The 27,815-nt window shown below is 34.4% G+C and overlaps 1 protein-coding gene across 43 annotated transcripts in view; it reads left to right on the top strand.

Moving 5' to 3' along the window:
• PPIP5K2 (diphosphoinositol pentakisphosphate kinase 2) overlaps positions 1-27,815 on the top strand; it is an 86,698-nt gene that overhangs the window by 33,313 nt on the left and 25,570 nt on the right. For 13 of the 43 annotated variants that reach the window (XR_013532195.1, XR_013532196.1, XR_013532191.1 and 10 more), the window contains exons 15-24: positions 1,571-1,696; positions 1,835-1,956; positions 2,518-2,700; positions 11,722-11,863; positions 12,618-12,841; positions 17,657-17,784; positions 18,359-18,473; positions 21,326-21,370; positions 22,129-22,236; positions 22,326-22,442. Coding sequence is in view for 34 of the 43 variants with exons in the window: in XM_035291132.3 (XP_035147023.3) it covers positions 1,571-1,696; positions 1,835-1,956; positions 2,518-2,700; positions 11,722-11,863; positions 12,618-12,841; positions 17,657-17,784; positions 18,359-18,473; positions 21,326-21,370; positions 22,129-22,236; positions 22,326-22,442 (1,310 nt within the window). In the remaining 9 variants the exon portion in view is untranslated. The remainder of the gene's footprint in view (positions 1-1,570; positions 1,697-1,834; positions 1,957-2,517; positions 2,701-11,721; positions 11,864-12,617; positions 12,842-17,656; positions 17,785-18,358; positions 18,474-21,325; positions 21,371-22,128; positions 22,237-22,325; positions 22,443-27,815) is intronic. The other 30 variants (XR_013532197.1, XR_013532198.1, XR_013532193.1 and 27 more) reach the window with 3 other exon arrangements.

Below are 27,815 nucleotides of genomic sequence, written 5' to 3'. Positions count from 1 at the left end.
GATGTTCAGGGAGAGATTAATCTAGAGGGATATTCATAGTGGTATTACTTATAGTAGCAAAAATTAAAATGATGATTATCTTAAATACAGACACAAATTTATATTAATCTTTATATATTTATTTTAACATTTGATATATTGTTCTTATCACACTTCATGGCTAATAGTAATACAGGTTAATTTTCTATATCTTAATAGAAAATGTTTATGATCAAACAGAATGTTTATGATCAAAAACATTCTATAAACAAACAATTTAAAAAGTTATAACTAACTTTCCTTCCATGCAATAATATTGGTTTGCATGGCCAAGCTTATAGAACTGCTAACTAGCTGCAGGGGAAGGGGTGATATCTTCTAATAGTAATGCAGGTTAATTTTCTATATCCTAATATTTATGATCAAAAACATTTTTAAACAAACAATTTAAAAAGTTGTAACTAACTTTTCTTCCATGAAATAATATTGTTCTACATGGCCAAACTCATAGAACTGCTAACAAGCTGCAGGGGAAGGGGTGATTTCTTCTCATCTGTAACGAATCATTATTAAGTTTTTTTTAGTGCTTATAATGCTTATTTTTGAATTACTTCTGTTTTCAGAACTACCCAGATCTTAAGACCATGAAAAGGAGTAGGACAAAATTAACTACAGAAACTCATTAACTTATGGTCTCTTCTTTGTCCAAGAAAATACTCTGATGTGGAACATGCAGATTCCACAATTTCAAATTTAAAAAGCTGCTCTTGATTACCTTTGTTTGCATAAAATTTATCAGATTGCATAAAATTTAAATTAGAATAAATGTTAGGCCCTGTCATCTCACATTTTTCTAAAAATGATGTAAATCACCAATTTCCAATCTTACAACATATGTGTCTGGGGCACAGTGGCTCATGCCTTATTCCCAGCACTTTGGGAGGCTGATGTGGGTGGATCACTTGAGGTCAGGAGTTTGAGACCAGCCTGGCCAACATGGTGTAACCCCATCTCTACTAAAAATACAAATATTAGTCAGGCATACACCACTGCACTCCAGCCTGGGCAACCAAGCAATGCTGTCTCAAAAACAAAAACAAACAAACAAAAAATACCGTACATATTTTCTTCACTTAAACTAATGTATTTTCTTTTATGGGACGACAATGCAAAAAGTGCTTGACATCAAGACAGATAAAACCTGGATTCTGGCATCAAAGAGCTATTAATCCAGCAGACATAGCACAACTAAATTAAATACATTGAAGAAATTACTATAGAGCAGGAAAGGGAGAAACATTACATCCTTGAAGAAAATTAGGAGTCATTTTTCCAAAGTATGAGAGAAACTTTCAAATTTCAGTAAGATTTAAATAGGTATAGCAAGGGGGTATTCCTGGTAGAAGCAACTGCCTATAAACAGCATTAGGGAACATTATGTGCAATAGCATTTAGGGAACAAAATATTTTACATGTGATGTGGGCCATATTTCACTGCAAAAAGAGAGCACAGAGAAAAAACTAATCTTAAGACAAGTCTGTTTAAAGAAACAAACTTAACATTTGTTTTATTCATTCATATGTATTATAGACAGCCGAAGAGAAGAACCATCTTTACTTTTGGTTCTAAAATGGGGAGGTGAATTAACTCCTGCAGGCAGAGTCCAGGCTGAAGAACTTGGAAGAGCTTTCAGGTGTATGTATCCTGGAGGTCAAGGTAAATCTTAGAGTTTTCTTTAATTTGACTAATTTCATAAATTGTATTTTGAAATCCTCATTTGTGATGTCACTAAATATTTATAGAAATACAATGAAATGAAAATATAGCTGAAGTGATTTGAGGATTTTTTTTCAGGAGATTATGCAGGATTTCCTGGTTGTGGTTTACTTAGATTACATAGCACCTACAGACATGACCTCAAAATATATGCCTCTGATGAAGGACGAGTCCAGATGACTGCAGCTGCTTTTGCAAAGGTATAGGTAATTTTTTTTCTTTTTAGAATTACTAGAGTTTTAATCTAATATTGCATCTTAAAACATTTTTGGCTGGGCGCAGTGGCTTACACCTGTAATCCTATGACTTTGGGAGGCTGAGGTGGTCAGATCACTAGAGCCCAGGAGTTTGAGACCAGCCTGGGCAACATAATAAAACCCTGTCTCTACAAAAAAAAATTTTTTTTAATTACCTGTAGTCACAGCAGTTCAGGAGGCTGAGGTAGGAGGAACACCTAAGTCCAGGAGGTCAAGGCTGCAATGAGCCAAAATCATGCCACTGCACTCTAGCCTGGGCAACAGTATGAGACCCTTGTCTCAAAAAAAAAAAATTTTTTTTTTTAACTAAGGCAATATTTAAAAATTCTATATTTGGAAATTTCAAGTAAAACCCCCAGATGATGGTAATGAACTACAGTATTAATAAAGTTTATTTATTATAAAACTTACCTTATACTTTATGAAAGTCAGCATGTAACAAAATAATTATTATTTTACATATTAATTTTTAAAATCTGTGTTTTCTTTATTTGATATGCTTAGGGGCTTTTAGCTTTGGAAGGAGAGCTTACACCCATTCTAGTTCAAATGGTGAAGAGTGCAAATATGAATGGTCTTTTGGATAGTGATAGTGACTCTTTGAGCAGTTGTCAACAACGTGTGAAGGCAAGGCTTCATGAAATACTTCAGAAAGACAGAGATTTTACTGCTGAAGATTATGAAAAGGTGGGTCTTAGCAACTCTTTTATATTGTGAAATACCTCATGTAGAAAACTGAGAAGTACATAAAACAGAAAGGTAGAGCTTATTGTATTGTAAAGCAAATACACATGTTATCACCCTACAGGTAAAGAAATAGAATATTGAAACAACTCTGGCTTCTGTATGCCCCTTCCCAATTGTATCCCGTTTCCTACCTCCTCAAAAAAACTACTATCCTGACTTTTTATGTTCTTTGCATATCCAGAATACTTATTGGATAATAAGTATAGTCTCTAGCCAGTCTAGTCTCATGTTTGGCTTTTTTCTAACTTTAAGTCTATTGATTTTAATTGACAAATTAAAATTATTTAAAACATAAAACACATTTTAAGATATATATGCATTGTAAAATGGCTAACTCAAGCTAATTAACATAGGTAATACCTCACATCCTTTTTATTTTTTGTGATGATAATATTTAAAATCTACTCTCTTGGCAATTTTCAAGAATAAAATACACTGCTGTTACTGTAATTACCGTGTTGTACAATAGATCTCCTGAACTTATTCCTTCTATCTAACTAAAATTGTATGTACCTGGACCAACATCTTCCAAACCCCTTCCCTTTTCCAGCCTCTGGTCGCCATCATTTTACTCTGCTTGTCTGAATTTAACTTTTTTAGATTCTATGTATAAGTAAGATTGTACATATTTGTCTTTCTGTGCCTGGCTTATTTCACCTAACATGTCTTCTAGGTTCATCCATATTGTTGCAAATGATAGGATTTCCTTCTTTTTTAAGGCTAGATGATGATACTTCCTTGTGTATATATACTATCCTTTCTTTATTCATTCATCTCTTCATCATCATTCTATTCAACATCATTCATTCAGATTGATTCCAGATCTTATCTGTTGTGAGCAGTGCTACAATAAACATGGGAATACAAATATCTCTTTGACATATGATTTCATTTCCTTTGGCTATTTACCTAGTAGTGGGAATGTTGCATCATATGTCTTTAGTTTTTTGAGTAATGTTCATACTATTTTCTATAATGGCTCTACAGTATGAATTTACTTTGGCTATTATTTAAGCTTCATATAATAGAATATGTTTTATATTTGGCTTCTTTTATTTAATACCATATTTGTAAAATTCAACCATATTGTTAAGTAATGGTCATAGTTAGTTTAATCATTACTGTGTTTGTTGTATTCCATTTGAGCGTTGGCAGACTTTTTCTGTGAAAGCCCAGATAGTAAATACTTTATTTTAAAAAGTTAGACTGCAGTCTAAATATGGTCTCTGTTGCATATTCTTTTTTTTAACTCCATTTTAAGCATTTAAAAACCATTCTTAGCTCATGGGCTGTGTCACAGGCCACATTTGGCCTGCAAGCTATAGTTTGTTGACCCATGTACTATTTTATGAACATACTACAATTTATATATGCTTTCTATTATTGTTAGAGTTTTGGACTGTTAGGATTAAAGTTGCCATGAATATTCTTGTATGCTTTCTGTGCAATGAGCATACATTTTTCTTGGGTATATTATAGGAGTGGAATTATTGTGACCATGGTATACTTATGTACAATGTTAGTAGATAAAGTCAGACTGTTTTCTGAAGCTGTTGAGCCAATTTACACTGCCACCAGAGGTCCATGATAGTTGTCATTACTCCACATATTCTCCATTCTTGGGATTCTTAGATGATTCAGTTTTGGCCACTCTGGTGGATATACATAGAATGTACTTGATTGTGGCTTCAATGTCTGTTGACCATTTAGATATCCTCTTTAATGAGGACAAGTCTCTTGTCCTTATTCTTTTTCTATGAATTGTCTACGTTTTTCTTCTTGGGTGGTAGAAGTTCTTTATGTATTCTGGATATGAGTTCTTTGTTATATGTATTCTAGATAACATGACCTACTCTGAGCCTTAATTATGTCTTGTCTTTTTTTTTTTTTTTTTTTTTCCTTTTTGGAGACAGGGCCTCTCTGTGTCACCCAGGCTGGAGTGCAGTGGTATGATCATAGCTTACTGCTGCCTGAAACCCCTGGGCTCAAGTGATCCTCCTGCTTCAGCCTCCTGAGTAGCTGAGACTACAGGTACACACCACCATGCTCAGCTTATTTTTTTATTTTCTGTAGAGGCTGGGTCTCACTATGTTGCCCAGGCTGGTCTCAAACTCCTGGCCTCAAGTGATCCTCCTGCCTTGACATGCCAAGGCTTTGCACCACCATGCCCAGCCAATGATGTCTTTTGATAAGCAGAAGCTCTTGATTTTCATGATTTTCAAGTTCATTTTTTCCCCTTATAGTCAATGCATTATAATATATTATTTAGAATATATTTTTCTTTTTTTTTTTTATACTTGAAGTTCTGGGGTATGTATGCAGAACATGCAGGTTTCGTACATAGGTATACACATACCATGTGGTTTGCTGCACCTATCAACCTGTCATCTACATTAGGTATTTCTCCTAATGCTATCCCTCCCCTAATCCCTCAACCCCCAGCAGACCTCAGTGTGTGATGTTCCTCTCCCTGTGTCCATGTGTTCTCATTGTTCAACTCCCACTTATGAGTGAGAACATGTGGTGTTTGGTTTTTTGTTCTTGTGTGTGTTTGCTGAGAATGATGGTTTCTGGCTTCATCCATGTCCCTGAAAGGACATGAACTTATCCTTTTTTATGGCTGCATAGTATTCCATGGTGTATACATGCCACATTTTCTTTATCCTATCGTCTTTCATTGATAGGCATTTGGGTTGGTTCCAAGTCTTTACTATTGTGAATAGTGCTACCATTAACATATGTGTGCATGTGTCTTTGTAGTAGAATGATTTATAATTCTTTGGGTATTGATTATATATATATATTCCTATTGCTGGGTCAAATAGTATTTCTGGCTCTAGATCCTTAAAGAATTGCCACACTGTCTTCCACAATGGTTGAACTAATTTACACTCCCACTAACAGTGGAAAAGCATTCCTATTTCTCCACATCCTCTTCAGCATCTGTTGTTTCCTGACTATGCATGATCACCTTTCTAACTGGCGTAAGATGGTATCTCATTGTGTTTTTAATTTCCATTTCTCTAATGACTGGTGATGATGAGCTTCTTTTCATATGTTTGTTGGCTACATGTCTTCTTTTGAGAAGTGCCTCTTCATATCCTTTGCCCACTTTTTGATGGGGCTTTTTCTTAGAAATTTGTTTAAGTTCTTTTTAGACTCTGGTTATTAGCCCTTTGTCAGATGGATAGATTGCAAAAATTTTCTTTCATTCTGTAGTTTGCTTGTTCACTGATGATAGTTTGCTTTGCTGTGCAGAAGCTCTTTAGTTTAATTAGAATATCTTTTCTAACCCTAGGCCATAAGATATATATGATCTATAAGCTTACTGTTTTTTTCTTCACATTTATCTGCAATCCAGATAAAATTCACTTTTGTGTGTGCTATCAGCTAAAAGTATCAAGGTTGATTTTTTCCCCTGCAACTCGATGTACATCTGGGTATCCCAGCAGAACATACTGAAAAGACTGTTCTTTCCCCACTACACAGAAGTACCATCTTTATTATATATGGGTGATAGGCTTCCGGATCCTGTATTCTGTTTGTTGATCCTTGTGCCAATGAATAATACCTCCCCAAACCACCATGGATCCTTCTTCAAGTGTTTCTTGGATTTTTTTTTTTTTGCATTCTTATGTAAATTTTAAAACAAGCTGGTCAAAATTACTGTTGGGATTTTTTATTTAGGTTGTGTTATATATGTAGTTTGTGCAAATTTACACCTTTTTCTAAAGAAAATTTGTGAATTTTCTTTACAAATTGTGAATATAGTGTAGCTCATTTATTGAGATATTCCTTAATATCTTTAAATGTTTTATATTTTACAGCACAGAGTTCTTGTGCATCCTTGTTAGATGTAGGCTGAGGTGATTGATATTATGCAATTATAAATGGTACCTCTTTAAAACCATGGTTAATTAGTTTTAGTAGTCCTTTCAAAGAACCATTGTTTAGATTTGTTAGGTCTCTGAGTTATGTGCTTATTTTCCATTTGATTAATTCTTATTGCTTAATATTTTATTTCTTCTACCTCTCTATTTTTATTTCGCTATTTTTTTGATTCTCAAAATTAATAACCCTAGATGGATACTTACTAAGTTATTAATGTTCTGTCTTTTACAAAATATGCTCTCTAGGCCATAAAGTTTCCTTTATGCACTCTTTTGACTGGAGTCATTTATTATATTCATAAATATAAATTTTTCCAGTGGAGAAACGATCTTAAATTCTAGGCTCACTTTCTGGATCACTGACCTTTGAGTTTTGCTTCCATAATTCTTTACCACCTTGTTATTTTGCAGATCCCTTAAAGCATAAGTATAGAAATTCTTTGCCTGAATTTTTATGTACCTTCAGTGGATATATTAGTCCAAACTACCTACTTCATTATAACCAGAAGTAGAATTGCACTTTATATTTTTTATATTTGTAGAAACTTACTTGATGTGGTTAAATAACTTGCCAAGATAAATGTCAAAACTGGAATGTGAAACTGTGTTTTCATTAATGACTTTAATTCCTTGTTTAATAAATGGTGTTGGGAAAACTGGCTAGCCATGTGCAGAAAGCAGAAACTGGATCCCTTCCTGACACTTTATGCTAAAATTAACTCCAGATGGAGTAAAGACTTAAATGTAAGACCTAACACCATAAAAACCCTAGAGGAAATCCTAGGCAAAACCATTCATGACTAAAACACCAAAAGCATTGGCAACAAAAGCCAAAATAGACAAATGGGATCTAATTAAACTCCAGAGCTTCTGCACAGCAAAAGAAACAGTCATTAGAGTGAACTAGCAACCAAGAGAATGAGAAAAAATTTTTGCAATCTCCCCATCTGACAAAGGGCTGATATCCAGAATCACAAAGAACTAAAACAGATTTACAAGAAAAAAAACAAAGGTGGGTGAAGGACATGAACCGACACCATTCAAAGGTGGGTGAAGGACATGAACAGACACTTTTCAAAAGAAGACATACATGAGGCCAACAAACATATGAAAAAAGGCTCATCATCACTGGTCATTAAAGAAATGCAAATCAAACTACAGTAAGATACCATCTCACGCCAGTTAGAATGGCAATCATTAAAAATCTGGAGACAACAGATGCTGGAGAGGATGTGCAGTAATAGGAACACTTTACACTGTTGGTGAGAGTGTAAATTAGTTCAACCATTGTGGAAGACAGTGGTGCTTCCTCAAGGACCTAGAAATAGAAATTCCATTTGATGCAGCAAATCCCATTACTGGGTATATATCCAAAGGATTACAAATCATTCTGTTATAAAGACACATGCACACATTCATTGTGGCACTGTTTATAATAGCAAAGACTTGGAACCAACCCAAATGCCCATCAATGGTAGACTGGACAAGGAAAATGTGGCACATATACACCGTGGAATACTATGCAGCCATAAAAAAGAATGAGTTCATGTCCTTTGAAGGGATGTGGAAGAATCTGGAAACCATTATTCTCAGCAAACTGACGCAAAAACAGAAAATCAAACACCACATGTTGTCACTCATAGGCAGGTATTGAACATTGAGAACACATGGACACAGGGAGGGGAGCATCACACACTAGGGTCTGTTGTGGGGGAATAGGAAAGGGACAGCAGGGGGTAGAGAGGTTGAAGAGGGATAACATGGGGAGCAATGCCAGATACAGCTGACGGGGGGGATGGAGGCAGCAAACCACATTGTCATGTATGTACCTATGCAACAATCCTGCATGTTCTTCACACGTACCCCAGAACCTAAAGTGCAATTATATATATATATATATATATATATATATATATATATATATATGACTTACAAAAAATTCATTACAAGGGCATAATAGAATAGTGGTTAGGAGCACCAGTCTGTAGCCAGACTACCTGTATTTGAGTCCTACTCCTTCACATCCTAGTGGTTTGTTCCTTAAGAAAGTGGCTTAATCTCAGTTCAGTTACCCATCTGGGAAAAGATAATAATAGATGCCTAGAGTTATTACATGTAAATATATGTCAAGTGGGCAGAACCATATTTGCACATATTAAGAGTGTCAGTAGATTGTCATCAAATTCCACTAAGTTAGAGTATTTCTGCTAAATTTTCTTTATGGATAATGATAGCTAAGGTTTAATAGTTTTAACATGGGGCCAGGCGCCATGGCTCACGCCTGTAATTCCAGCACTTTGGGAGGCCAAGGCAGGTGGATCACCGGAGATCGGGAATTTGACACCAGCCTGACCAATATGGAGAAACCCCGTCTATAAAAAAATGAAAAAAAAAAAAAAAAAAGAATAAATAATATTTTTAACATAAATTCTGAATCTACTTCCTTCTTGATCTTATTACTATACAGTTCACCCTTGGACAGTGTTGGGGTTAGAAGTACCAATCCCCCTCACAGTAAAAAAAAAAAACAAAAAACAAAAAAAAACCGTGTATAACTTTTTACTCTTCAAAAACTTAACTCCCAAGTTAAGCCTACATTTGACTAGAAGCTTTAGCAATAACATGAACAGTCAATTGACATATACAAAGGCTCTTCAAAAAGTTAATGGAAAATGCTCATTATGAAAAAAATATATATACTCAAATTTCAACTTTTTACCACTAAAATCAACTCATATTAACTAGTTATAACATGTCTAAACAGGATTTAGTTTGAGGCACTAATAAGAGTAAGGTGTCAGTTTGAAGAGAGTCTCTGTAAGGGCAACATGAGTTCTGCTAATATTGAAACAAGAACCAACAGCAAATGTATGGTGAAGCTTAGTGAAAAAAAAAATGGTGAAATCATTGATACTTTAAAAAAAGTTTATAGAAACAATTTCCCAAAGAAATCATTAGTATACCAGTGGATAACTAGTTTTAAGATGGGATTAGGTGATGTTGAAGATGAATCCCACAATGGCAGACCATCCACATCAATTTCCACAACAAGGAAAAAATTAATCTTGTTCATGCCCTGATTGAAGAAGACTAACAATTAACAGCAGAAACAACAGCCAATACTGTAGATATCTCAGTTGCTTCAACTTACACAGTTCTGACTGAAAAAATTAAAATTTAGCCAATTTTCTGCTTAATTTTGAGTACCAGAACCGTTGTGCTTGAATCAGCTATAGACAAGAGCAAAGCTTTCAACAGAAATTTTAAGCAAGTGTGATGAATATCCTGAAGCATTTCTTTGAAGAGTTGTAGCAGAAGATGAAATGTGGTTTTACTAGGATGACCCTGAAGACAAAGCACAATCAAAGCAATGGCGACCAAGAGGTAGAATTGGTCCAGTCAAAGCAAAAACAGATTCATCAAGAACAGAGATCATGGCAGTGGGTTTTTTGTAATGCCCAAGGCATTTCTCTTGTTGACTTTCTGAAGGGTTAAAAAGCAATAACATCTGCTTATCATGAGATTGTTTTGAGAGAGTCAGCCAAAGCATTAGCAGAAAACACCCACAAAATCTTCACTGCATAGTCCTTCTCCATCATGACAGTGCTCCTGCTTATTCCTCCCAACAAAGACAGTTTTGGGAGATCATTAGACATCTACCTTGTGGTCCTGATATGGCTCCTTCTGACTTCTTTTTGTTTCCTAATCTTAAAAAAATTTAAAGGGCACTCATTTTTCTTCAGTTAATGTAAAAAAGACCCCATTGACACGGATAAATTCCCAGGATCCTCAGTTTTTTAGGAATAGACTAATTGGAATAAATGTCTGATATTACTGCTTACAAAAGTGTCTTGACCCTGACAGACCTTATGTTGAGAAATAAAGTTTTTTACTTTTATTTATTTATTTATTTTGGTATAATTACTTTTATTTTTAATATCCAGAATGTGTAATATAAGGGCCAGAGCCTCCTCCTGGACTCAATTTTATAAATTCTTGATTGGTTGGTGAGGCTAATAGGGTTACTTTTGCTTGTCCAATTTGGTTTCTGGGAAAGCTTCATTCAAGTCCTCAGTGGTCATCTGTTCAAATGGAATTAAATTCTTAACACTTCTCCATCTGTTTCTCGTATTCTACAACCCTGGCCTTTGAGGGAGACACCACTCAGCACAAGACTTCACATCATCTATTTCTTCAGCATCCATCAGGGCAGTATATGGATCCTCTGGTAGAGGAACCTTCAGGGCATTAAACTTCTTCTCAAGGTCATCCACCAAGCCTGCCTTGGCCACATTGGCCTTGTAGTAAGCCCAGCCAATAGATGGTGGATTCTTAGGTAAAGCAGCGAACCTGGAGGTGAGGATCTCATTCCAGGATTTCAGGAAATTAGCAATGGCCTTTTGGTTTTGGGGTATGATCTCCGAAAAAGCTATCCAGTCAATGGTTTTTAGAGCAAGTTTTTGTCCAGCCATCTTGGGATCCTTCACGGACCCCGGCTGCCTACCGTCCACAGCCTACTTTTATTTTTTAGTTCAATTTTTCCACAGACTTTTTGGAAGTTCCCCAGTATTTTGTATTCTATATTCTAGTCTTACAGTAGAGTGAGCTAGAGAAAAGAAAATATTAAGAAAATTCTGGAGTGAGCTAGAGAAAAGAAAATGTTATTAAGAAAATTGTAAGGAAGAGAAAATATATTTACTATTTCCTAAGGGGAAGTGGATCATCATAGAAGTCTTTGATCTTCATCTTTATTTTCATATTAAGTAGGCTGAGAACAAGAAGGAAGAGGAGGGGTTGGTCAGTTGTCTCAAGGGTGGAAGGAGTGAAGGAGGTAGAAGGGGAGGCAGGAGAAGTGGCATATTTTGGTATAACTTTTAGGGAAAAACCCTGCATATATGTGGTCCTGCGTAGTTCACATCTGTGGTTTTCAAGGGTCAGCTGTATTTTGGGGTCATTTTAATTTCTGCTATGGAATTATTCTCCAGCTGCTGGAAAATTTTATATGTGTATGTTGTTCTCTTAGACAGTTAGGTATAACCAGATATAAAATATATACTTTGCTCATTTGTAGCTGACTCCATCTGGAAGCATTTCTGTTATCAAATCAATGCATTTAATTAAAAATCCTGTGAAGACCTGTGATAAAGTTTATTCCTTAATTCAGAGTTTGACTTCTCAAATCAGACATCGAATGGAAGATCCCAAATCATCAGGTAAATGTTCTTCTTAGAGCATAGAACAGATAAAAGTTACTATTCAATTAAGTACCAATTAAGAGGGACCAATCTTAACAAATTAAGCCTCTCTTGCGGCTCTCATAATGTATAGTATGAGTTAATATATACCTAGCAAAATAATAATGGCTAAGTTTTAGTGGTTTTTATCCATGACAGCATAAAAGAGAAAATAAAATATTTTCATTTGATTATCTTATTATGTAGCATTGCCATATAGTTAAGCAGTGACTAGTCAGGGTAATAAGAAGGAGCAAGCAACAGGAAGGTGACTTGGGCTCTGGCCCCAAAGCTTACTTGGTTAATAACTTAGACATCTCTGGCATCTTGGTTTTTTCTGGCAGAAAATGGATCATTTAGACTATTTTGAATGTCTGAGGTTCCTTTTTGCTAAAGATAGTTTGCCTATTCACTTAGTTATGTAAATCTAATAAAAATAACAGTACAAAAATATATGAGCTTAAAAGAACTTTGTTATTATTGTTGCTCTTTTTCTTCTTATTGTTATTAAAGTCTATGATATACAGAAAAAATCTTTTATAAGCCCACTTTCTAACCTTTTGTCTAAGTCTACAAAATACATGGTTGCTAATAGTGTATGTCTATAGTAACTCCCTAACTTCATACAGTTGTATTTTTGAGATTTAAAAAAGTTTCTAATTACTAACATTTTAATATGTATTCTATATCAGATTTTTAAGTTGCATAAACTAAAAATGTTATTTTGTTTTAGATATTCAGCTTTACCATAGTGAAACATTGGAGCTCATGCTACGTAGATGGTCCAAGTTAGAGAAAGACTTTAAAACAAAGAATGGAAGATATGATATTAGTAAAATCCCTGATATATATGACTGTATAAAATATGATGTCCAGCATAATGGTTCCTTGAAATTAGAAAACACAATGGAGTTATATAGGCTTTCGAAGGCATTAGCAGATATTGTTATCCCTCAGGTAAGTCATTCTTAAGAATAAATTTTTTTTTAAATATTGAATAAATAGATACTTTAAAAATATCTGTTGGTGGATAAAAAGGTAATTGGTTTTTATGTCCTTGAAAACCAGTAACTTTAAAGAGGAAATTAGGTAATTATGAATTTATATTTTAAGCTTCTTATGGTTGTTTTAATCACGTTATTTGATTTTCTAATAGTTTGATTACAGTGACTTTTTCTTGTAGACTATATTTATTAGAGTGGCTTTAGGTTTATAGCAAAATCACACAGAAGGTATGAAGATTTCCCATATGCCCCCTGCCTCTACATAGCGTGTCCTCCCCCAATAATTATCCCACACCAGAATGGTGCATTTGTTATAACTGATGGACCTACACTGACATATCATCCAGAGTCCATAGTCCATTAGGGTTCACTCTTGGTGTTGTACATATGGCTTTTGACAATTTTATAATGACGTGTCTATCATCATAGTAGCATACAGAGTATTTTCACTGCCATAAGAATGTAATGGGTTTTTAAAATTTAAGAATTAATACTCTTAGTAATAATATGTGAACAAACTAAACAATGGAAAACAGTATGGAATATATTATTGAACACTGTTGTGTGTCTACCATGTATATAATGAAATATGCGGGGAGTAAGACATAAAGAGTTATCACCTTATATAAAATTTTTTGCAAGTCTTTTTACTTTATGCGAAAGTATTTTTAAAATAATCCTTAGAGATCAAGATACACATAATTTTTCTTTTAGGGGACATGGGTCTTTTCATTATAGGAGAATAAAAATAAAGGTGTAACAAGAATTCAAATAACTAAAATGCAATTAAACAGAGAATTAGATTGATAATAAAGTGGTAGGTGACAAAACATATTGAGATCAGGAATATGTTAGAAGAGCACAGTTCCAGATGCTGTTTTTGGACCTTCTTTCAACTCAGTACAAGATTATTTGGATTGTAAAGAGGAGATTGGAGTAGATCAGATATTCCAACTGTAGACTACATCAAGTTTGGAAGCCAGAAAATACAAAATACATAAAAAAGATAAAGATTATGGAAAAAGTTCAAAAAGCCTAACTTACAAATATGCATGTATAAAAATGGTTAAAATAACAGCATCCCTCTCCTAATATTCATAGACAGTACAGGAAAAACTATAGATTTTGAAAAACTGAGAATTCAGACAGTAGTACAACTTACCTATAGGTATTTGTATACATGTTAACAATTAGCTTGTTTCTTCAGCATGAAAGAGAACTATATATTTGTTTGGTCAAATATAGAATATAGACAGTTTTAGGTATTACTGTATGAATCTGTTATTTTAAAAGTTATTTTTAAAAGAAGATGAAACTATTTCAGACGTTAAGAATATGTCTTTAGGCCTTAATTACATCTACTTAGGAAACAGGACTCATTCCCTCACAATTTCTTTCATTTACCAAATGAAAAAGGTAAGTTTTATTCTATAAAACATAAGTATTATTTTGCATAGTAAGTTTTGGTTTTATAAGTATGCTTTTTAACAATTAGCTCTGAATATAAGACTTTAAGATTATGGAGGTTATAAGCACTTTTCAAGGTAGACTTTCAATATTTCTGAATGTATCACCTATTCAGAGGCTAAATAAATGCACAGTGCTTTGTCTAATGTTTAGCATAATCATGCCTGTGCCATTGCATTGCTTGTTTAATCTCACCCCTTTACTCTTTCCATTATATATACTGAATATTTTACAATTGGGAATGAAAAGTTGGTCTCTAAGAGTTGAGACCAAAAGAAAACTCATGTTAATGGTGTTTTAGATCGTCATTTCTCCTCCCTAGATGGTGTATGTATTTCATGTGTGTTGTTTATATAGTTAAAGACATTTTTCACCACGTCCTTGTAACTTAAATATTTATAATGAATTTTTAAAAATATCAGAAGAAGCACTAAAGATTAGTATGTTATAAAGGAGTTGAGTCATCATTTGTATCTCTCAAAGTAATTCTTAAAAGCTCAGCTGTTCTCAGTATATTACAGTAATTCTCTTTGCTGCAATTAGGTTAGTTCTTCACGATGGTCTCAGAATTTATTTGAAGACGACTCTAAAATTATTTTTCTTGGATGAGTTATTTTTGAAATTGTTTGACTCTTCAGACAAAATTATGCCCAATTTTACAGAAATCAGTTCTGTTTTTGGTAAATTCATAATTTTAAAAGAAGAGATCTTTCCATATGCTTTTCTGGAGTCCTGAGATTTTTTTATAATTTGAGGAGAGGAGAGCTTTGGGTTTATCTTCCTAACTTTTTCATTTGACAATCTTTATTATAACAGAAACTTTGGAGGTTTTTTTTTTTCAGAGTGTTGAATCAGGTCAATAAATATTATTTTGCTTTGTTAGTTTAGCCCTCACAAATCCAAAGACTGTGGACAGAAGGCAGGTATTTTCAATCACCAAAAAGATAACAATTATAAACATATTTACAGTAATTTATAATATAATGTGATTTGTAATGAAAAAATTAGAATTTTGCATACATAGTTCTCAAGCAAATAAAGAATATTTCAGGCTTCAAGACTTGACTCAGTCAAATAATATAAAATTTTAACTTGTTTAGAATAAACTAATGTAGAGTAACAGGGTATCACTGTGCACAAGAAATGTATATACATGCATTCTGGTTTACTTCAAAGTGATACTATGCCTTAAAATAACAGTTTCTATTCTTACATTGATGAATTCTTATGTCTATGCTACGAGAATTATGTAATTCCAATAATAGCTAGGCTTGAGTGATGATACATATGATCTGTTTTATGTATTTTAACAGTTAAACAAATTTTGATAGGTGTTGATGCTACAATAGAATCAAAATTTTACATGTTAACCAGGCTTAATCCTCAGAAACTTGGGTCCCTGGTTTAAAAATAACGCATTATAGCCATGATGGTATGGCGGTAAATAAAAACATTTAAAGACAAAATTTGATATTAAAATTATCTTAATTGAGTTGACACATATTAATTAAAGTTTGAAGATGTTTTGTTTGGTTATCTGTAGATTATGAAATGCAAAGAGTTCTTTATAGTAGCATTTGCCAAAGAAAGTTCAATGACATTCTCATTGAAACCACAGAAAGTCTTCAAGTAGCTTTATCTGGTATTTTAATCAGTTCTATTTGTGGCACAAATATTGTAACTACACATGAGAACTTGCATATCTAAAAGTTATTTGGTCCTAGTGATAGAGGCAGATGAGCAAAATATGTCACTGTTCTGAATAGAGAGATTTCTTGATTATAAAAGTAATGTTTGTTATAAAACTAGAAAATACAGATAGAGCAAAAAAATTACTCTAACATTACCAACAAAGGAAAAACATATCAATGTTTTGGAATATTCTTACAGGCCTCTTTCCTCAAATTCATTTACATATAGTTTTTTTTTATAAATGCATATATATAGCAAATACATTCTTTACAAAAACTGGATCAGAAAAAGCATACTATTTTACAACCTAATTTTTTCCTTCATTTAGCCTAAAGAACTTCTTTCTATGCCATTAAAGCTATATATACATTATTATTCCTGATGGCTGAATGGTGTGAATATAAGCATAATTAATTAAACCAACTTGTATTTGGAAATCTAGACTTTTAAAATATGTTTCACTCTCTTTGCACATTTCTTTCCATTCACTCAAGACCATTTCTCTAGCTTCAGAAACTTTAACCAGTTTTTACCCAGACCAGCAGTGTATGAAAATCCCTGTTTTCTCACACCTTGTTAATAACAAATTCTTTAAAAATTATTTCCCTGGTTTTTTAATTTCAACATTTTTCTTTCTTTTATGCATAAACACACTGTTGCATATTCACCATTTAGTCATCTACATCGGCAAGATTATTGAACCAACTTAGCTTTAGTTTAAGGTAAATCACTCCAAGAAGTTTTTTTTCTATAGGACTTTCATCTGTAATCAGTCAGCATTTTCTTTATTAGGCAGTTTTGAGATCTATTGTCTATACTGGTGTTATTCCATGTGAATCTTTCTGGGAGGTATCTGGTAGCAGGAAATAGCCTTTAAGTTGAGATATCCTAGAATGAACTTGAAGAGAGAAGGTATGTGTGTTTCTTCCCTCTTCCCTGTTCTCTCTTCTTTCCCATTCTACCCCCACTTTTCTCCCTTCTATCTTTCTTCTCTTCTACTACTTTGAACTATAATTTTCACTGCAGTTTACTCTTAAAATTACCATATTTTCTGGACACTTCACATTGTGCTAATTCCTTACAAATCCAATTACCTCATAATGATTATGTCATTAAATTTGATAATTTCATGGAATTTTTGCTCATCACGAGTTAAAACTTTTAAAATATTGGCCAAAGGTTTTGAAGAATATGTCAGTCTTTTAAATCTTTGACATGTGGAAAGATAAAAATCTCAAGGTTTAATTTTTTTTTCATATATTTATTGCATATTGTTTGTGGCCTTATCCACATTTCTTTTAGGGTTGTTTTTACATTTAAAACCTTATGACATAGTCAATACTAACCATAAAAATTGTATTCATCCATTCATTCTCCCCCTTCAGAAATTAATGGCTTTTGTCCAATTCCACCACAAAATCCTTCCAGTTATACTTAATAGTTTGAAAATCATACATTTGCAATTACAAAAAATGTAAACTGGGAGTTATCCAATATTCAAAAAAGGCTTGATAAAATATTTGTCTCTCACTAGACTAATTTTGGAGTGCATTTTTTAGAGTTCTTTGTCATTATATCCTTTTTCTAATGTCATGTGTTTTCTGCTCAGGAATATGGTATAACTAAAGCCGAAAAACTGGAGATTGCCAAAGGCTACTGTACTCCTCTGGTTAGAAAAATTCGCTCAGACCTTCAGAGGACACAAGATGATGACACTGTAAATAAACTTCATCCTGTGTAAGAAGCTGTACTGGTTTTTCTAATCTCTAGGCATCTATTTTTACATACTTCAGATTTAAATTATGCTCTACATTTGATGGTCCTGTGAAGTAAGGAGTATATCATTGGCATACTGTGAAAATAGTATTACCTAGATATTCCTAATAACTTCCAACCTAAGTTACTTTTGGCTCCAATTTAGAGAAAACTAAGGTGAATGGGGAAGAGGGAATATATGTAATCATTCACGTGGGATCATCAATGTATCTACCATTTAGCAGCATTAATGTCTGTGAGCATCTTTAGGTCTGTGACCTCTGTCATTGCTACTAAAGGAGTTAAAATTACCTATTTACAGTGTACTTGACTAATATTAAGTTCTTTGCTCTCAGAGGTCTTAGAGTTTGCATCATGTTAGAATAATATGCACTAACATAAATCCGATATTGTGGTTGGAAGAATAATAGATTTGCTAATTATGGTCTTTAACTTCTAGTAAAATGTATTTTTAGAAAATAATTTCAGTATTTAGTAAGTTTTTTTATTATATGGTCATGTTTCAGATTAAAAGCATGTCTCCTTTTAATTTTAGGTATTCTAGAGGTGTTCTGTCTCCTGAACGTCATGTTCGTACTAGGTTATATTTTACCAGTGAAAGTCATGTACATTCTTTGCTATCTATTCTTCGCTATGGTGCCTTATGCAATGTAAGTAGAATAAGTTATTTCAGTCTAAAAAATATATTTAATTTTGTAATTAAATCACTAACTGCTATTTTTACTGTGAAATTTTAATAATTCATCCTTAAGTTTTACTACTTAATGTCATTTTTTCAAGGGACTACTATATATATATATATATATATATATACACACACACACACACACACACACACACCCCAAGCATTTTGCTAGATTTTAGGGATGAAGATGTTCTCTTCAGAGAAGATCCATTTAAGCAAACAATAACATAAAGTGTTTTAGATGATTTTACAGACTGGTGTCAGTAAAGAGAAGCCTGGTGAATTTGAGTCATTTAGGGGTCAGAATTGATGGGATTTTGAGTTTGGTTAGACATTGTGGCACTTATCTACTATTATGTAATGACCTGCCAAGACTTAGTGGCTCAAAACAGCCACAGTCATTCCATTTTTATATTATATCATTTAGAGGGTTTACTGGGATCAATTAGGAAGTTTCATTTAGGGTCTCATGAGGTTATGGTCAGACAGTGGCTGGGACTCATTTATCTCAAGGGTTTTCTCTCCTATTTGGTGCTTCATGAGGCTATCAGCTGGGACCTCAGCTGCAGTTTTCGACCAGAACACCTACATCTGGCTTCTTCATGTGACCTGCTTCCTCAAAATAATGCAGCCGAGTTCCAGGAGTGAGCTTCCTAAGAGAGCGAGGTGCAAGTGCATGGCATTTTTATGACCTAACATCTAAAATCATATAGCATCACTTCTGCTGAGCTCTCTTGGTTGAGGCAATCAAAGAGATTCATCCAGGTTCAGAGGGAGAGGAAATAACCCACATCACTAGATGGGTCGAATGTCACTATCATATTGTAAGAAGAGTATGTAAAATTGAATGTGTATGTCAGCCATCTTTGGAAAACACAAAATCTGCCACAGTGATACCCATTGACCACAATAATTCATACAAAACTCACTTAACATCTCCCTCAGTGCCACCCACTCCACTCAGTACCATGGTGTAATAGGGTAATACTACTTGAAGTCCAGAATCTCATCTAAATCAATCATCTCTAAACTAGCCAAATGATTAGAATGTTTCTTTATTTTTCTGTGCCTATATTGGTATACACATCTATGCACATCTGTATACAAAGTGATCTATAAAAGAAAATTATTCAATTTTGTTTTCTTTTAAAAGAAGGGCAATGAAATATATAGTAATGATCTGGTATATGTCTGTTTCCTAATCAATCTTATTACTGGTCCTTGAGAGTAATTATCAAAGTTACCCTAAGGCTGTTTCAAAGTTCTGTTCCAGTCAAAATTCCAAATCCATATGTTCTTTCTTTTGTTTTTTTGTTTCTTTGTCCCACTAAAGAATAGCAAAGTAACATCCTTGCATAAATATGTGAAGTAGTAGGAAAAAATGACCCTTAATTAGCAAAGCAAAAGCTTATATATCCAGGAGTAATGATGGAATTGTTTGTGATGAGGAGAGATGCATCTCTTACATGGTCCTCTTTTGATATATATGGAGGGTATAAAGAACATGAGTAATACAGGAACTGATAGTAAGCCTGTGATTGGAGAATAATAGTAAGTATTGGATAAAAGGACATTAGATATGGTTGAAGAGCCAGTGCCTTGTGTTCTGATTGGATTGGGAAGCCATTGAAAGGTTTTAAGCTTTGATTGTTGTGTGGACAATAGATAGCTGAGAGTGGATATGAGGAAACCAGTTAGGGAACTATTACAATGGTCCAAAAAGATGTCATTTGGACTAGGGTGGTAGTCATGGATCTAGAGCTTGTTGGGCATATATTGAATTCAGGCTGCATTTCTAAAACAAAAACTGAACAACTTCGTTATTTAAAAAATCAGCGTTTCCAGGGGGAAAATAATTACATGTATTTACTAAGGTGAAAATTGAAGTCTATACCAAAATGTTTTGTTTTTATTATCCTTATAAGAATCTGTAAGTAATATAATTAAAATCTTACTCAGTATATTCCCAGTTGTAATTTTTAGTTATTCAAAATGAACTCAGTAAAATCTTTCTGTAGAATTATTTTTAAGTTTTGTTAAGGAACTAAGATTATGAACAAAATTTCAGGACTATGTATAATGGGGCCTTAATTTAAAAAAATATTTTTGTGGCTTCTTACATATTAATTATGTTCTGGAAGTGACTACTAAATATTACTTAATTTTATCTATTTATTAGAGAAGACCTAGCAAAATCTGTAACTGCAACGTTGAGTTAGACATTAGATGGAGTTCTTAAAACTGGAGTATCACAAAATCACAAGATCAATTATCTGTTCATCTAATGAAAATTTTCAGTATTTAAATTTATCATTTATGGTAACTTACATTTAGTGAAACTCAATAATGCTAATTTATGTTTTCCTTCATCAGTTTTGAAAAAAATACGACTCTTCATATATTACCTTCTAAACTTGCACACACGCATGTGCACACACACACAGGGAAGTATAATGTCTGAAATAGAAATAAAAGATGCTGAATTTTAAAAAACATGCAATCAATGTGTGGTCTTATAATTTGCTTTTTAAAACAAGGCGCATTCTGTACTAAAGTCCATAATGTTATATACTCTTACAGTATACAAAAAGGAAATGTTGTGCTTTTATATATTTGTAATGTAATTACATAATATACAACAAAGGAAATTTATCTGTGATGTACGTATGGTTTAAGTAAATACTGTTAACTGTTGACTATAGACTTTACTTTGAGTAGTTTTGCCTTTTCAGATAGAATTTTCTACTTTGAATGCTTGTAGTACATGTTCTCTAAGATCCTTTTCAGTTCTGATGCTCTATGATTACATATTTAAAGACCAATGATTCTCAGAATGAAGATGGAGGAATGGTGAAGGAGATGGTAAGATCAATAGAATTTATATATGCCTCCTCCTGCTGATTTTTGAATATCACTTCAGTGTGATAGGGATATTTATTGATAAGCCTATATTGCATACATGAACTATATGATGGTGGGAAAAATTAGCATTCCTGTTTTAAGATAGTATTGTGTGGTTATGAATATACTAGGTGCTTTGGGACTTAACAGAAGTTAAAAACTGTCTCTTACCCTTAAAATTCAGTAGTGTGTATTATATTTCAAATAATTCTTTATTTTTCATTTGTCATAAGCAGTTAAAAAAAAATGTTGCCACTAGAACTTCTAATATAGGTTGAATATCTCTTATCTGAAATGCTTGAGACCAGAAATTTTTTGAAATTTGGAATTGCTTTTGGATTTTGGAATATTTGCATTATATTTACTAGTTTAGCATGCCTATTCTGAAAACCCAAAATTATCCAATGAGTATTTCCTTCAAGTATCATGCTAGTGCTCAGAAAGTTTTGAATTTTGGAGCATTTTGGATTTTGAACTTTCAAATTAGGGATATTCAAACTTGTACTGGTAAGAGATTTTAAAAGTATTTTACCAAAACAAGCTTACATAAGTTTCTAAGACTTTTAAATGTAGTGCAATTATTTTGAAAAATTGCACATATAGTAAGTATTCACTTTATTTGGTATCACTAGGATTAAACAAGCTACCATAGTGACAATAAAGTGGCTTTTAAGTAACACAGTTTGAGAAAATGCTTACCACATATATCTTTTGTTCAGGAATCAAAGGATGAACAGTGGAAACGAGCTATGGATTATTTAAATGTCGTCAATGAGCTCAACTACATGACTCAGATTGTTATCATGCTTTATGAGGATCCTAATAAGGTAAACAGAGCTTTTCATTTGTGTTTTTCTGGTTATAAATAAAGAGCTTAATGTTTCTAATTTTAAAAATGTTCTGTCATATTTCCTAGGATCTTTCCTCAGAGGAACGCTTTCATGTTGAATTACACTTTAGTCCAGGAGCCAAAGGTTGTGAAGAAGACAAAAATTTACCTTCTGGCTATGGATATAGACCAGCTTCCAGAGAGGTAATGAAGGCGGAATTCTCAGTGTTTAGTTAGTATGGTTCTAGATTTTTCTGAGGTTTCTATAAGAGATTTTTAAATAATGTACTATAAATAGTTCTTATTTTAACTACTAAGTAGGAAAATGGCTCAAATTCCTTAAAGTATGATTTATATAGACTACACTTTTATGCATATTGGAGTACTTTTGAGTTTTATCTTTTGTTTAGATTGCTTGAATTTTAAGGCCAGTGTTTAGAATGGATAACCTTAAACCTTTAATTCACTGAAATTGATTTTTTTGGATTTGGTACATATGATGTGCAGTCCAGTTTTGTTTTCTTCACTTTATGAATAACTAAGCCCCAGAATCATATATTCAAGAGTTCATTCTTATTCTGATGCCTATACTGCTACTTCTGATACTGCAAACATGCATTGCGTCTGTATTTTGATTGGTTTCTGAACTTCTTATCTTACCTGATTGCTCTGTTCGTCTCTCTATCAGTACCACAGTCTTAATTATTATAGCTAAACATTGATATTTGGTACAGAACTCCTCCAGCTTTGTTATTCTTAAAGATTATGTTGAATATTTCATGTTTCTTGCATTTTCATGTAAATTTTATAATCACTTTTTTTTTTTTTTTTTTGAGACAGAGTTTCACTCTTGTTACCCAGCCTGGAGTGCAATGGCGTGATCTTGGCTCACCGCAACCTCTGCCTCCTGGGTTCAGGCAATTCTCCTGCCTCAGCCTCCTGAGTAGCTGGGATTACAGGCACGCGCCACCATGCCCAGCTAATTTTTTGTATTTTTAGTAGAGACGGGGTTTCACCATGTTGACCAGGATGGTCTCGATCTGTTGACCTCGTGATCCACCTGCCTCGACCTCCCAATATAATCACTTTATAATATTCTTTTTTTTTTTTAATTTTTTATTGCATTTTAGGTTTTGGGGTACATGTGCAGAGCATGCAAGTCAGTTGCATAGGTACACACATGGCAGTGTGTTTTGCTTCCTTTTTCCCCTTCACCCACATTTGGCATTTCTCCCCAGGCTATCCCTCCCCACCTCCCCCTCCCACTGGCCCTCCCCTTTTCCCCCCCTATAGACCCCAGTGTTTGGTACTCCCCTCTCTGTGTCCATGTGTTCTCATTTTTCATCACCCACCTATGAGTGAGAATATGCGGTGTTTCATTTTCTGTTCTTGTGTCAGTTTGCTGAGGATGACGTTCTCCAGATTCATCCATGTCCCTACAAATGACACAAACTCATCATTTCTGATTGCTGCATAATATTCCATGGTGTATATGTGCCACATTTTCCCAATCCAGTCTATCATCGATGGGCATTTGGGTTGATTCCAGGTCTTTTCTATTGTAAACAGTGCTGCAATGAACATTCGTGTGCATGTGTCCTTGTAGTAGAACGATTTATAGTCCTTTGGATATATACCCAGTAATGGGATTGCTGGGTCAAATGGAATTTCTATTTCTAAGGCCTTGAGGAATCACCACACCGTCTTCCACAATGGTTGAACTAATTTACACTCCCACCAACAGTGTAAAAGTGTTCCTTTTTCTCCACATCCTCTCCAGCATCTGTTGTCTTCAGATTTTTTAATGATCGCCATTCTAACTGGCATGAGATGGTATCTCAATGTGGTTTTGATTTGCATCTCTCTAATGACCAGTGATGATGAGCATTTTTTCATATGATTGTTGGCCTCATATATGTCTTCTTTTGTAAAGTGTCTGTTCATATCCTTTGCCCATTTTTGAATGGGCTTGTTTTTTTCCTGTAAATCTGTTTGAGTTCTTTGTAAATTCTGGATATCAGCCCTTTGTCAGATGGGTAAACTGCAAAAATTTTTTCCCATTCTGTTGGTTGCCGATTCACTCTAGTGACTGTTTCTTTTGCTGTGCAGAAGCTGTGGAGTTTCATTAGTTCCCATTTGTCTATTTTGGGTTTTGTTGCCAATGCTTTTGGTGTTTTAGTCATGAAGTCCTTGCCTACTCCTATGTCCTGGATGGTTTTGCCTAGATTTTCCTCTAGGGTTTTTATGGTGCCAGGTCTTATGTTTAAGTCTTTAAACCATGTGGAGTTAATTTTAGTGTAAGGTGTCAGGAAGGGGTCCAGTTTCTGCTTTCTGCACATGGCTAGCCAGTTTTCCCAACACCATTTATTAAACAGGGAATCCTTTCCCCATTGCTTGTTTTTGTCAGGTTTATCAAAGATTGTATGGTTGTAGATATGTTGTGTTGCCTCCGATGCCTCTGTTTTGTTCCATTGGTCTATATCTCTGTTTTGGTACCAGTACCATGCTGTTTTGATACTGTAACCTTGTAGTATAGTTGGAAATCCGGTAGTGTGATGCCCCCCGCTGTGTTCTTTTTGCTTAGAGTTGACTTGGCTATGCGGGCTCTCTTTTGGTTCCATATAAAGTTCATGGTGATTTTTTCCAGTTCTGTGAAGAAAGTCAGTGGTAGCTTGATGGGGATAGCGTTGAATCTGCAAATTACTTCGGGCATTTTCACGATATTAATTCTTCCTAACCATGAACATGGAATGTTTCTCCATCTGTTTGTGTCCTCTCTTATTTCGTTGAGCAGTGGTTTGTAGTTTTCCTTGAAGAGGTCCCTTACGTTCCTTGTGAGTTGTATTCCTAGGTATTTTATTCTTTTTGTAGCAATTGTGAATGGCAGTTTATTCTTGATTTGGCTGTCTTTAAGTCTGATATTGGTGTAAAGGAATGCTTGTGATTTTTGCACATTGATTTTATATCCTGAGACTTTGCTGAAGTTGCTTATCGTTTCAGGAGTTTTTGGGCTGAGGCAATGGGGTCTTCTAGGTATACTCTCATGTCGTCTGCAAATAGAGACAATTTGGCTTCCACCTTTCCGATTTGAATGCCCTTTATTTCTTTTTCTTGCCTGATTGCTCTGGCTAGAACTTCCAGTACTATAATGAATAAGAGTGGTGAAAGAGGGCATCCTTGTCCAGTGCCGGATTTCAAAGGGAATGCTTCCAGTTTTTGCCCATTCAGTATGATATTGGCTGTTGGTTTGTCGTAAATAGCTTTTATTACTTTGAGATATGTTCCATCGATACCGAGTTTATTGAGGGTTTTTAGCATAAAGGGCTGTTGAATTTTGTTGAATGCCTTCTCTGCGTCAATTGAGATAATCATGTGGTTTTTGTTTTTGGTTCTGTTTATGTGGTGAATTACGTTTATAGACTTGTGTTTGTTGAACCAGCCTTGCATCCCTGGGATGAATCCTACTTGATCATGATGGATAAGTTTTTTGATTTGCTGTTGCAATCGGCTTGCCAATAATTTATTGAAGATTTTTGCACCTATGTTCATCATGGATATTGGCCTGAAGTTTTCTTTCTTGTTGGGTCTCTGCCGGGTTTTGGTATCAGGATGATGTTGGTCTCATAAAATGATTTGGGAACGATTCCCTCTTTTTGGATTATTTGGGATAGTTTTAGAAGGAATGGTACCAGTTCCTCTTTGTGTGTCTGGTAGAATTCAGCTGTGAACCCATCTGGATCTGGGCTTTTTCTGTGTGGTAGGCTGTTAATTGCTGCCTCGACTTCTGACCTTGTTATTGGTCTATTCATAGTTTCAGCTTCCTCCTGGTTTAGGCTTGGGAGGACACAGGAGTCCAGGAATTTATCCATTTCTTCTACTTTATGTGTATAGAGTTGTTTGTAATATTCTCTGATGATGGTTTGAATTTCTGTGGAATCTGTGGTGATTTCCCCTTTATCATTTTTTATTGCATCTATTTGTTTGTTCTCTCTTTTCTTTTTTAGCAATCTGGCTAGTGGTTTGTCTATTTTGTTGATCTTTTCAAAAAATCAGCCCATGGATTTATTGATTTTTGAAGGGTTTTTCGTGTCTCTATCTCCTTCAGTTCAGCTCTGATCTTAGTTATTTCTTGTCTTCTGCTAGGTTTTGAGTTTTTTTTATCTTGCTCCTCTAGCTCTTTCACTTTTGATGATAAGGTGTCAATTTTGGATCTCTCCCTTCTCCTCATATGGGTACTTATTGCTATATATTTTCCTCTAGAGACTGCTTTAAATGTGTCCCAGAGACTCTGGCATGTTGTGTCTTCGTTCTCATTGGTTTCGAAGAACTTCTTAATTTCTGCCTTCATTTCATTATTTATCCAGTCAACATTCAGGAGCCAGTTGTTCAATTTCCATGAAGCTGTGCGGTTCTGGGTTGGTTTCTGAGTTCTGAGTTCTAACTTGATTGCACTATGGTCTGAGAGACTGTTTGTTATGATTTCAGTTGTTTTGCATTTGCTGAGCAGTGCTTTACTTCCAATTATGTGGTCAATTTTAGAGTAGGTGTGATGTGGTGCTGAGAAGAATGTATATTCTGTGGATTTGGGGTGGAGAGTTCTGTAAATGTCTATCAGGTTTGCTTGTTTCAGTTCTGAGTTAAAGCCCTGGATTTCCTTGTTGATTTTCTGTCTGGTTCTTCTGTCTATTATTGACAGTGGAGCGTTAAAGTCTCCCACTATTATTGTGTGGGAGTCTAAGTCTCTTTGTAAGTCATTAAGAACTTGCCTTATGTATCTGGGTGCTCCTGTATTGGGTCCATATATGTTTAGGATTGTTAGTTCTTCTTGTTGTATCTATCCTTTTACCATTATGTAATGGCCTTCTTTGTCTCTTTTGATCTTTGTTGCTTTAAAGTCTATTTTATCAGAGATGAGAAATGCAACTCCTGCTTTGTTTTGCTCTCCATTTGCTTGGTAAATCTTCCTCCATCCCTTTATTTTGAGCCTTTGTGTATCCTTGCATGTGAGATGGGTTTCTTGGATACAGCACACTGATGGGTTTTGGTTTTTTATCCAATTTGCCAGTCTGTGTCTTTTGATTGGTACATTTAGTCCATTTACATTTAGGGTTAATATTGTTATGTGTGAATTTGATACTGCCATTTTGATGCTAGCTGGCTGTCTTGCCCATTAGTTGATGTAGATTCTTCATTATGTTGATGCTCTTTAGCATTTAGTGTGATTTTGGAATGGCTGGTACTGGTTGTTCCTTTCTATGTGTAGTGCCTCTTTCAGGAGCTCTTGTAAAGCAGGCCTGGTGGTGACAAAATCTCTGAGTACTTGCTTGTTCACAAAGGATTTTATTTTTCCTTCAGTTATGAAGCTCTGTTTGGCTGGATATGAAATTCTGGGTTGAAAGTTCTTTTCTTTAAGGATGTTGTATATTGGCCCCCACTCTCTTCTGGCTTGTAGAGTTTCTGCCGAGAGATCTGCTGTGAGTCTGATGGGCTTCCCTTTGTGGGTGACCCGACCTTTCTCTCTGGCTGCCCTTAGTATTTTCTCCTTTATTTCAACCTTGTTGAATCTGATGATTATGT

The sequence above is a fragment of the Callithrix jacchus genome, chromosome 2, assembly GCF_049354715.1.
Source record: "Callithrix jacchus isolate 240 chromosome 2, calJac240_pri, whole genome shotgun sequence".
NCBI lineage: Eukaryota > Metazoa > Chordata > Mammalia > Primates > Cebidae > Callithrix > Callithrix jacchus.
The sequence above is the reverse complement of the archived record's forward strand: the minus strand, read 5'-3'. Positions and strand labels throughout refer to the sequence as shown.